Raw genomic sequence first — 12,203 nt, forward strand, 5'->3', positions numbered from 1 at the left:
GTTCTCGGGTCGGGTCAGTTTTTGACAGCTCTAAATCTAGCTTCGAATGACATGTTCACATAAATACTGTGCAGATTTTTAGTTGGCCATAAGTACTACAGAGTATACTCTACTAATTCATATTATTTGCAACGATTTGACATAAAGTATGAGTAAATAATGTCTATTGTTGCAAATTATATTAAACGGAGGTTGTAAAAATAAATTTCCTTTGTGAATCAGTTTAAAAATTTATTCCCCAAATATCGTCCACGTTAAGCGTTAATTTTGTTTTTTTTCTTTTGGTTCAGTTGAAAACCGCTAATAGCAGTAGCAATTGTAGTTTTAAAACCGCTACTACAATTAACATTTTTAGAAAAGAGACCCATTTAAGTTACAACTAGTCTCTTTGCCTCCTTAGTTAATTACAAATTCCTTATTATATCGACAAGTTCAAATTTTAAAGAGACTACATCTCAGTAAGAATAGGTCTCTTTCTCTTTATTTTGAAAAATACAAAACTGATTTGAGAATTTGTTTTTCAATTATTAATTATAGTTCCAACCTTATCATTGTTACACAATTCATATCATTCTTTAAATTTAAACTCGACCCAATTAAGTCATTTTTATTAACTCATGTCATTACTTACTCATAGAGTCATAGTTAATCTTGAAGATCAATAAAACAATTCACCCCCTACATACAAAAGAGACAACAATGACACCTAAATTTGTGGCCAAATTTAACTCCTATCAATGGCCTCCCTAGTCCCTACACCACTCTTCCTTCCCCCTTCCACAACCATCCAAACCTTTCTTGCAAAAATTGAACCAACAAACTTTGCCATTTAGCCAAAAATCACTGTAAATGAAAATTTAGTACCAAAAAACCATTGAATTAAATATGCGTAATGGATTCACACTTCCTTCAACTCAATTAAAATCAACCCCTCAAATCCTAATATTCTCTCATCACAATCAAAATTACTCCCCAAGAACATATCTTTATCCCTTTACTCTTCACCTTCAATCTAATTTTCTCTCTCCTACTTCTGTTCCTGTACTTAGATGCTGCTATGGAGGCCATGTAATTGATCTTTTGGTGCTGGGTTCACATTCTTCAATACCCAGTTCCAGAAATTTGAGGAAGAAGCAGAGATATAAAGTAAAAGCTAGTGCTAGAGAAACCCCTTATCAAGTTTTGGGGGTTTCTTCTTCTGCTACTCCTAATGAAATTAAAAGGGCTTATCGAAAACTTGCTCTTAAATATCACCCAGATGTTAATAAAGAGGTATTTTTTCTTTATCCTTAATTTCAATTTTGATTTGGGGTTTGTTTGCATTTTGCTTGAATTGGATGCTTGTAATTGATTAGTGAATCGGGATGTTTTGAACTTTTAATTGTGAAAAGAGGAATTTTTGTTAGTTGAAATTTTTATATGTACATTATAGTGGTGTTGGTGTTTGCTGTTATTTTAGTGCATTTATGGGATTGGGAGCCTAATGGGAATTCATGTGGACGAGATTTGATCACATATCTTGAGTATCACCTCGTTTCGACTTTCAAATTGATTAGTTAGGTTTTAGCTGATAGTTGAACACCATTGCTTTAGCCGAGATGTTCTAGTGTTGGAATAAGGCATACAATCATCAGTGAATAGTAATGTCAATGAGCTTCTGTTTTGTGTATCAGAACTAAAATAAATTGTGGCCTTGTGCTAGCTGTTATATTGTGGTGACTGGTGGCCTATAGTTATGGTTATGGTGTGGAAAGGCGGATTGGCAATGTAGTGTTCATCATTCACCTATCACGGCTGTAGTATATGAAATACCAATGGTCCAATGGACTTGTTGCTAAGGATTTTAGGGAAATGAAATTGTTAGTTACAGTTGCTTCATCCTTAATCATTGCTAATTGGCTTAGACTATGTTCTTTGGAGTTGTCATTGCAGCTAAGGTTTTAGACATCTCTTTGGAAATATCCTCTATCCGCCTACCAGGGTGAGTCTCATGGACCCCACAACAGTGGTTGGAACCATCCACTTTGTCTTTTAACCGCAGTTTAGCCATTTTCGTAGGCCGCATATGACTTTGGGATGCATCTCTTACGAATCCGTGATTTTTCAACTCGAACACTCCAAAATTTAGCCTTTCAGTTGGCCCGAAAGTGTGGATAACCTTTGGACAATTTTCAGAGTTTTTAATCAGGAAAGGAAACAAGTCGGGGTGCTTCCCATAGACCGCAAGACACCCCGGGAGCCCACTTGGGCGGTTCAAATCGTCCGCTCAGCCTTTAAACTGCCAATATATCCGTTTACAACTTATGTTTCCTTCATTAATTCAAGGGCACCACGGGACTTTATATGGCCGACTAATATTCATATATGGTTTTAAACAATATCATATGACTCACGACTTTGATATGCATCCTTTACATTTTTGAAAATTTTCAAAATCGATCCCAGGACCTAGAATGGTCCAAAAAGTGGATTATAACCTTCACTTTTGGACAATTTTGACTTTTCTGGACCGGAAAGAAAATTTTCGAAAGTCTTCCCATGTAGCCTATGACACAGGAGGCCATTTGGATAGTTGAAATGATCTACTTCACCTTTAAACAATCGATTTAGCCATTTTCGTACATGCCTCCCTTAATTTACCCAATGCCACCATTGGCCTTTATGTGACCAATTAGTGGTTTTATATGGTTTTAAACAACATTAAATGACCCCAAGATGCATCCCTTAATTTCCTTATAATTTTCGAGACCGAGTCTTAAAACCTCAAAAATTGGTCCAAAAGCGTGGATCTTCAGTTTTAGACAATTTTGGACTTTATCGGACCCTAAAAGAAAATTGGTCAAGGTTCTTCATATGGACCCCACGACACCCCAGAAGGTCATTTAGGTGGCCGAAACCATCCACTTTGCCTTCAAACCATCAATTTAGCCATTTTCATACAAGTCTCCCTTGATTAAACCATCCATTTATGTGACTGATTGGTGGTCATATATGGTTCCAAACAACATTAGATGACCCCAGGATGCATCCCCCAAAATCCCAATAATTTTCGACACCGAGCCTCAAAACCTTAAAAAATTGGTCCAAAAAGCGTGGATTATAGCCTTTAGTTTTGAAGATTTTTTTAACTATTTTGGACCGCATAGGAAAGAGGTTGGGGTGTTTCCTATGGACCCCACGACACCTCGGGAGGCCATTTGAGTGGTTGAAACCGTCCACTTTGCCGTAAAACCATCAATTTAGTCATTTTTGTACACGCCTAGCTTTATTAATTCAAGGCTACCACAGGCGACTGATTAATGTCCGTACATGGATTTTCAAGGTCCGTCAGGGGCGCACGAGACACCACAAAACGTTAAACGTGCGGTGCTCTTCCAGCCGTTGGGACTCGTTTGGCCACGGGCTCCTATTGCTTTGTATGTACTAAATCTATGTAGCTGATTGATCCAACCCCACTGATATGGGCTGAAGCTTTGTTAGGTAGGATTCATGAGCTACATGGTGGATTATATTAGGTGTTGCAGAGGCATGTGTGTTTGCTGCAGTTGCTCATACTTATGTAGGTGATCTCATGGTATTCGTTCTAATAACAATGCATGTCGCTTTCCCTTCAAGCATGGAATCTTAGTTATGGAGGTTTAATATTCTCAACCTTCTACAGTAGTTCTAAGTTCATTTCTCTATTTACAGGCAAATGCTCAAGAGAAATTTTTGAGAATAAAGCATGCATATAATACATTGATCAACTCTGATTCTCGAGATAGATATGATGCTGGCAATCGCAGATCTGACTTTTCGTATTCATCTTCTGGAAGAAGTCAGAGCACCCAAGAAGAGGAAGAATTCTATGGATTTGGTACATTTTCAATTCATCATAGCAGTCTATAATTACTGATTTATAATAGTTCTCATTTTAGGTGATTATGCATACTCAGGTGATTGTTTCTATTGATTACTAACCAGACTGAATTGGAAATAAATAATCGGCACTTGATTTTATGATTGTAGTTATAAAATTTATATCTTATGGACCGACAAAATTCCATTTTGAGATTGTTTTCTAGTTGTTTTTAAGTTTTAACCTTACACAAGTACCTGTCTAGCTTGGAATTATGTTGAATAGGTTTTCATCTAGTGTGTTAGTGGATGTAAATACTGGGAACTCTTACTAAATCTAGTTTACTAAAGTATGTATAATATCTTAGCAAATTCTTGAATATATGACTAGCTGCTTAGCTGCTACAAGCTTGCGGAGAGAAACATATGTGATTCAGCACACTTATAATTTCTTGAAAGATCATGGTAGCGTGTTGTCCATCTATGATATATATATGGTTCTATGCCCCAATATTGAAAGGGACTACCACCACACCTTTTATGATCTGTCCTGTGTGGTCTAGCGCTGTCATAGGAATGTATTCTTATGCTGAACCCATTGCTGTTGCAGGTGAATTTTTGACGGATGTCCAAATTACAGTAGGTAGATTATTTATCTTCTTTGATATATGCAAGGCTACAGTGATAACCATGTACCATCTCTTCAATACTTGCAACCTAGCTAGCAGAAATTGCTTCTCTTTTACTTCCTTTTTCTCCTGGAACATGAAATTGTTCAATAAAAGCATAAATTTGCTTCCTTATTGCTGCTCAAGTCTAGTTTTGGGTGTTGCAGGTGATTTCTTTAAAGATCTACAGGAAGAATTTCAAAGCTGGGAAGCAAATGCCTCATCACAAGGGAAGCCGAAGAGTTTATGGGAAGAGTTATCGGTGAGCCAATATTTACACGCTTTTCTCATACTTCAGATTTTGGAAGTTGCAGTTAGCAGCTAATTGAGCTAAATGATCTACTATTATCTCTACAGGAAATAGGTGAAGAGTTTGTTGAATTTTTGGAGAAGGAACTCAATATAACCAATGAAGATATTGGTGGTGAGGCACCTAGAGAAGATTCTTTTAAAAGTTCTGGTGCTCAAAGAGTAAATAATGTTGATAATGGAACAGGAGGAAAAAACAAAAACAGCATTGAAGAAAGTATTGACGACATTGAAGCTGCTCTCGCTCAATTAAAGAAGGAATTAGGCCTATAGCAGTAAAATTACTTCTTTTGCTTAAATTTTGGTGTATATTGTAACACAAAACTGTATCATGATAGTTTCAGCTTGAAAGATTTAGTCTATTCACAGTGAGTCGGTGACGTCTTTAAATGATTGGGTGGATCCCTGAATACCATTTTGGTCATGCTTTTAGTCGTTTACAAAGATTATGTCCTGCACAGAACCTATGCTCCAACTGGAGTTATGGAGATGCTTCTTTTCAAATGAATTTAACTTGAATTTGCACTAGAAATCGACATATTATCTATAATTAACTATTATTGAAATACAAATGCTAAATGTTCATCGGGACAAGTGTCTGCTCATTTCATATATGCCATAATAATTGAAGTTATCGACATCAAAACAGAAAAAATGACCTTTCAATTGAAAAATTGAATACTGAATACAGTACCAAAAAAAAAAAACATAAGTTCTCATTTATGAATTACTACCCACAAGAAATCAACAAACAATTTTTCCTAGAAATCCGCCATTTACCTTCAAAAAACTAATTTGGCCTCTCCATTCTACACAACTCTATCAAAAGCTAAATTAACCTCAGTTTATTAAGGCACGATTGGAAACAAAAACTATACCGAGCTCAAAATCTTTCCCCGAACCGGAAGAATATTGCTCCAGTACCAGAATTGTGATCAACAGCATACTCAGCTCGCACAAGACCTAGCTTGACACCAGCTCCATAAGATGAGCCCTGACCCATTCTTCTATAAACTTCTGTAGGATTGCCCTTGACGTCTTTGGAAGTTCCAAGATCATTCCCGTGTTCTGCAAAAACATACGCATGTGTGTTTTTGATAGGTATCCGCAATTCAGCAGCAAGCTGTAGATAAAAAAAGAAAAAAAAATGTTAGCCAACACTTGTATTTCAAGTTTTGCATCTCTATCTTAGCACAATAAAACACAACTATCAAGGTCATACATTACATCAAGTGGATATGCATCTTTCTCATAATTTCAATAAAGATTCATCTATGTTAATCATGTCATCAATATATGCCTATTGATTCTGTGCTGAGTGCTGCTAAAAATAAAATTGCGAAGAACTGAAGATGACTATAGCTGATTAGAAACTTACCTCAAGAATGCTTCTAGCTGCACCAAGTTCTCCCATGTTATAACCCCTCACAGAGTAGGGTCCTCCAAGGGTAAACGCATCATAGCTAGGAAGGTCTCCCACACAGCCACCATAGTGACCATGAAGGACAAGTACAGGCGGTGGTGGTTTCCCAGCACCTTCTTCTACGTTCTTCAACTGAAGAAACCTGGTTAATGTTAGTTGATGGCGGTTGAAGAGTGGATTTTTACTGCCAATGCCCAAGCCTTGGTCCACCTGCAATCAGAAGACAAGAATCAAATCAAGTTTTTGCATATTAAGATTCATACAAGTCTGAAAAATGCACCAATGAAAGCTAAAACAGCATAAGCAAAGATATAATTTATCACGCTCGTTAAAAGATGCCAGGCCAATTTGACATATTGCCATGAAATCTTGTCACATCTCACAGCATACTGCCATACTAGAGCATTGACCCCCCACCCTCTTCCTCCCTTCAAACATTGACTGGTATAAACAACACTTTGTCCAAGAAGCTTTTATAAGGAGCTTCAAACATATGCAACTTTACCCCCAATAGGTTGCTCCCTATAGCAAAGTTTGGCAATTGCTAAAAAGAATTATTCCATCAGTAATTAGGTTTTGATTACCATGTAAGTTTATCCCTTTTTGCTACATAGTATATAAGATGTTTTTAGATTTATCTCAATTTTTATTCAGCATATCAGCTTTGATATCAGCTTTGCATACTTTTTTTTTTATAAAAGATAATTAGAAATATTAATGGTAAAGTGTGCCAATCAAATGTTGCATTTAGCCTAGAATGGAGGTAGTACAATAAATTGATACTACATAACAAACTTACCTTACTACCCTAATGGGAGAATGGTACACAGAAAGTACTAATTAATTTGTAAAGCTATACCATCAATGACATAAGAGAATTGTACCTCGTTTTCCATTTTGACTAATGTTTGTCCAAGCTCCTTTTTGGATGTCTCCAAAAAGTTTTATATTACCACAATTAGTAACTATGGAGTACCATTTGACATCTTTAATTCAAAGTTCAAACCAACTTATTATTGATAGAGAAATTCCAACATTAATCTGGTCAATACAGCTAACAAACTACCGTATTCATTTAAACATTACTACAGGGGGTCAGTCGGTCAGACCTCAGAAAACTCAAACCTTGGTTTTAAAAAGCGAGGTGCGCCTCGCTCCCAGGCCCTGGGAAATAGGATTTAGCTAGGCGAGGCTCAGTAACCTACGGAAGGCGTGCGCCTCAAAGCGCCTCTGGTAAGGTGCGCCTTTGCGCCTCAAGGAAAATAACTAAGATTTAAGTTATAAATTGAAGAATGGTGGACATTTTTTCAAATTCGGACTACCTTAGCTTTACATATATCATTATTTAATTTATGATGAATCTTTTTAATTGGTATTAAGTACAATCAAAGTAAAAAATAATTTGAAGTAAATATATAAATACAAGCGCCTTGCATACAAAAGGCGCGCGCCTTCGCCTTGCGCCTAGGTTGCAAGGACCATTTGCGCCTTGGTGCGCCTTTTAAAACTAAGACTCAAACTAGAGTATTCATTACTGCACTAGGCAAGTTGACATGAGATATTAAACAAAGAGAGATATGCTCAGCCTCAAGGGTTCATTCGCAACCATACATAATTTTAATTTGTCGCTCCACCCCCCCCCCCCCCCCCCCCCAAAAAAAAAAAAAAAAAACAAAACAAATCCCCCACCCCTTCATGGCACCCAGCACATTAGTGGATTCCTGAAAATCATGTAGCTAAATTGATGTCACATTGGAATTTCGTTTTCCAGTATAAGAGGCAATGTTTCCATTCATTTTAGGGAGAGAGTATGAGATTTACAAGAGTGGCAATCATTGCAACCAACATATCCATACTAGATTTTTTTTAATTTAGAAAAACCTGTAAAGTAAACTCATAAGTCATAACAATAAGATGTGACTTAAGCTACTCAGTTTGGAATGTTGCATAGATAATAGGTGAAATCCACAATGTGCAAAAGAGGAAATTATGCTATCCCACTTCCGAACAAGGAGAATTCCTGTTTGTTTCTAAGGTGTTCATAGCAATAGTGATTCATTTGTCAGTCAATCTTCATGACTATAGAGACTTAAAGGAATTGTAAAATAGGGTACTATGTCTAAAACATTCCTGTAACAGCTACTCCGTATATTAATAATAGTGCATTGACAAAGTACACTGGGAGAAATTGATCAAAAATGAAGGATAAAAAAGTTACCTGAAACACATTTCTATCACCAACTATAGCTCCATTTACAAACTTTGTGTTATCTCGTGTAATATTTGCTTGTAAGAATGCCACTCGGTCAATACCAGTATCACTTAAAGTTGTTGGGGGTCCATCAGCACTAATTCCACCATTGGGCAACACCCTTTGACCTGCAATGGCAATATGGCTGCTTTCATCTCGTGTTGTTATCTCTTCAACCACAAGTCCATAAGTAAGCTTGCTCTGCCGGGTAAGATTCTGCAAAAGTGACAATAAGTATAAGTCATAGCTAATATGAGTGGAAGAAAAAATATAGAACTAGGCAAGCAAAGTCAACTTCAGAATCAAGTACCAACCTCAGTAATATTAGCTTTCACACCAGACCTATCAACCCAGATAGGAGGAACTTCATCCAGTCCTGGGCCTCCAGTAAACACAGGACTCAGCTTTCTACTATTGAAGCAGCTTGTTCGAAAAGTGCGGTTTTTAGGACTATATACACCATCAATATATGGATGCACATATTCAAACTTGAAAGCAAGATCATCCTGAAAATGTGCTAGTTAGAACCAGAAGAATAACATCCCTAGGAGCTGAAACACAAAAGAGTGGGCCAGAACATCTTCATTCCTGAGAATATACTGATCTCTTGAAATAGAATAAGCTATAAATACAGATAATCACTGAACACAGACTGTAACTAATCAGAGCATCAACCTACTGACCAAGGGGATATGAGGCTAAGGACCATGAAGGGAAACATATTAATGGAACAGTCATGCTTAGAGGGACAAAAGATGAGCCGCCATTCAGGGTGAAAACAGTATCACATGGTGCACTTATTTTTATTAAGTACAATAAAGAAAAAGAGTATTTTTTTGAGGACCTGTATTTATAAGTAATATTACCTGCGGGTTGAAGAAGTTACTGGTGGTCACTGAGCCAAGGAATGATCTATTGAGACCTTTGATGTTTCGGTGTTCAAAGGAGACAGTTCCGCCTGGCTGGATAGAAGCCTGGGGAGGTTTCAGGAAGGGAAAAATTCAAAAAATCAGAACTTAATACAAACTTGATAAGTTTTGGTAGAAAAAGATAATGAAACCTACCAGTGTTGGATGCCCTTGACGTCCAGGAACAATACTCCACTCAGTACTCACTTCAGCAGACTTCTGATCAAGTTCTTTAAGCTTGATCTCAACAATTATTCCTCCTTCAGATTTTTCATCAGGACGTGGATTCACTTCAATGTTAGAAAATAAACCCAGAGAGTTTATGTTTCTCAAAGCTTGCTTTCCTGCTTCTATGTTAAAGACATGACCTACTCTAAGCTGCAAAATTGAACACCACAACAAACTAATTAATGCTTTAAAATGACGCAGAAATACTTTAGATTACAGCATAATCAGCAACTATGGCCATTTTCTCTTGTCATTTCTGATTACATTAGCAGATAACTTAGAAGTAAAAACTAAGCAGCCGGCACCACAATGATGTCCATATCCATTATGTATAGCCATGCATCAAATAGTAAATATATACAAACTATGAGTGCTTAACCTCATACTGATCCTAAATTTTCTGGTACATTTCTATATGTGAAAGTTAACAGTCTAAAAATCCTGCACATACTGCAGAATATGAATATTTTCATTTCCTTCGTTTTTCAACAGCCATGTATAGTTCTAATAATATTGACACTTTATGAAGTGAATTCTAAGTCTTAACCACGCAAAATAATAGAATAGTTGCCAGTCTCAAATTACATCAAATTGACGTTGTCAGTGTTTCCAATGGACATCCAAACTCACATTTTAACATGAAACACAGCAGCAATGTATTACTGATTACTCAACATCTTCATCACCTTTCTTATTCAGGTGATTTGGTGATTAAGGGGTATTACATGTATCAAACTTCTTAGGTATCATTTTAGACCACTGGTATGACAGCTAAAGGTACTGCTACATGAGCTTGGATATATCAACAAATCTCAAATATTAAATGTTCAAAACGGCTAAATAACTATGGATTTGCAACAAAAGATTAAAATGCTATTACCTGCTTAGGCAATTCCCTCCAAACAACGGGAAATTGAGTATTCCCTTCAACTACATTTCCAAGTTTATCCTGGAACTGAATCAACAACTGGGTAATATCCCCTTCCACCACCTCACAAACAACTTCCTTAGTATTCAAATTCCCAAAATTCACCACTTGAGCACAAGCATACCCCTCATCATGGTACCATTTCTGAACCGTATCTCTAATCTTCTGCAGTGACCTTGCAGTCACCTTCCCCTGATCACTCAACATCTTCATCACATCTCGATAAATTGGGGTTGGCAACAAGCACGGCCTAGCCCGGTCAATCCTCCTCCTATAATCCTTCTCTTGGCTTATAAAGAAATCAAGCTTCTCCTTATCAGTCATATCAGGATCCATCTCCACCGGCTTCGTTTGCGGCATCAACCCCACATTAATGCACCTAAATACCAATAATCACATACATTAAAATCAAACAAATACCCACATCAATTTCTCCACAAAATACTTACTACTCCCCAAAAAAACCAAAATTGAATCAAAACTTACAATTAAAACAATCACATAATAATACATTCCAATTATACTGAACAAAAACATCACAACAAGCAAATCTTAACAAAACACAGTAAAGAAAAAACCAAAAAAAAAACCTGAATTTCTCAGCAGATTGCCAGGTACTTTCAAGAAAAGATATAGTAACCTTAATAGAACCATCAGGATTAGTTTTCCCCTCCAAATCAACCCTCTCAAACATTCCACAAGTAGCTAGGGTTTCAAGCTCTTTCTGAAGCTGGGCCTTTGTATAAACCCCATTAGGTCTAAGAGAAACCATCTCAAAGAAAGAATCCTCAGTACCAACAGTAGACCGACGTCGTTGATCAAAGAACAGAATATCAGAAACCTTGTACTTCTTAAACCCACTAAGCTTATTAAGCTGAACAACAATGTTAGCAGGTAGACCATGAGGATCCCAACCTTCCGTCTCTTCGTCTTTGGCGAAAGCGGGGGGAGAGAAGAATCGTGACCACCAAGACCCATCTCCGCCTCCACCGCCCCCGCCTCCGCCATTGAAGAAATTGTTACCCCCGCCTCCGCCGCCGAGGGTGAAGAGGAGGATGCCAGTGGGAATGGAGATGATTAGGGTTTTGGAGATAATGGGGTGAGAGAGGAGGGATTGAAGAGGGGTAGAATTGGAAGAAGAAGAAGGGGTGTTGTTGTTGTTGTTGGAGGTGGGGTTGTTGTGGGAGGAGAGAGAAGATTTGATGGGGTTGGATTTGGGGAAGGAAGAAGGGAGGTGGGTTTTGGGACGGCGAGAAGAGGAGGAGTTTGCGGCGGTGGAAGGGTGGGAGGAGATGCGGATGGCGCCGGGAAGAGTGATGGACGCCATTATTGGGGATAAGGAGAGGCGAGAGGAGGAAGAAGGAGAAGTGAGAGAGAGAGAAGAAATGAGGATTTTGTTTGTTTTATAAGAAAAAGGGTTTAAGGGGAAGAGGAAAGTTGAGTTGGGTTCTGTGTTGCACAGCCTGCAGGTGGATCTATGGATTCATAGGATGTACTCTCTTCGTTCTTTAAAGATATTCTCGTACTTTTTTTGCTCTTTAAATTGTTTATGTCATGGGTAATGATTAATGAATCTCAAAAGGTGTAAATTATGGGTTTATAGCGATGATTAAATGGGATTGCGGAGGTTGCCGTAAATGAAAATTTGAGT

The 12,203-nt window shown here is 37.5% G+C and overlaps 2 protein-coding genes across 3 annotated transcripts; one reads left to right on the top strand and one right to left on the bottom strand.

Annotated features, from left to right (window-relative positions):
* The first annotated feature begins 717 nt into the window (after positions 1 to 717).
* On the top strand, positions 718 to 5,238 carry LOC145617914 (uncharacterized). 2 transcript variants are annotated; one of them, XM_081672682.1, is made up of 5 exons: positions 718 to 1,272; positions 3,691 to 3,856; positions 4,448 to 4,480; positions 4,673 to 4,767; positions 4,863 to 5,238. In XM_081672682.1, exons 1-5 carry the CDS (start codon positions 886 to 888, stop codon positions 5,085 to 5,087), a joined length of 906 nt encoding a protein of 301 aa, XP_081528808.1. In that variant the 5' UTR covers positions 718 to 885; the 3' UTR covers positions 5,088 to 5,238. The 2 variants fall into 2 exon arrangements, with proteins under 2 accessions (XP_081528808.1, XP_081528809.1); XM_081672683.1 differs by lacking the exon at positions 4,448 to 4,480 and having other exon boundaries at positions 722 to 1,272.
* A 161-nt stretch (positions 5,239 to 5,399) lies between these two features.
* Positions 5,400 to 11,942, bottom strand: LOC145617913 (protein TOC75-3, chloroplastic-like). The gene is made up of 8 exons (XM_081672681.1): positions 11,143 to 11,942; positions 10,505 to 10,931; positions 9,553 to 9,774; positions 9,355 to 9,462; positions 8,803 to 8,994; positions 8,456 to 8,704; positions 6,193 to 6,447; positions 5,400 to 5,937 (listed from the first exon to the last, which is right to left on the bottom strand). Exons 1-8 carry the CDS (start codon positions 11,877 to 11,879, stop codon positions 5,698 to 5,700), a joined length of 2,430 nt encoding a protein of 809 aa, XP_081528807.1. The 5' UTR covers positions 11,880 to 11,942; the 3' UTR covers positions 5,400 to 5,697.
* Between the last annotated feature and the right edge of the window lie 261 nt (positions 11,943 to 12,203).

The sequence above is a fragment of the Chenopodium album genome, chromosome 26 (genome assembly GCF_948465745.1).
Source record: "Chenopodium album chromosome 26, dcCheAlbu1.1, whole genome shotgun sequence".
Lineage (NCBI taxonomy): Eukaryota > Viridiplantae > Streptophyta > Magnoliopsida > Caryophyllales > Amaranthaceae > Chenopodium > Chenopodium album.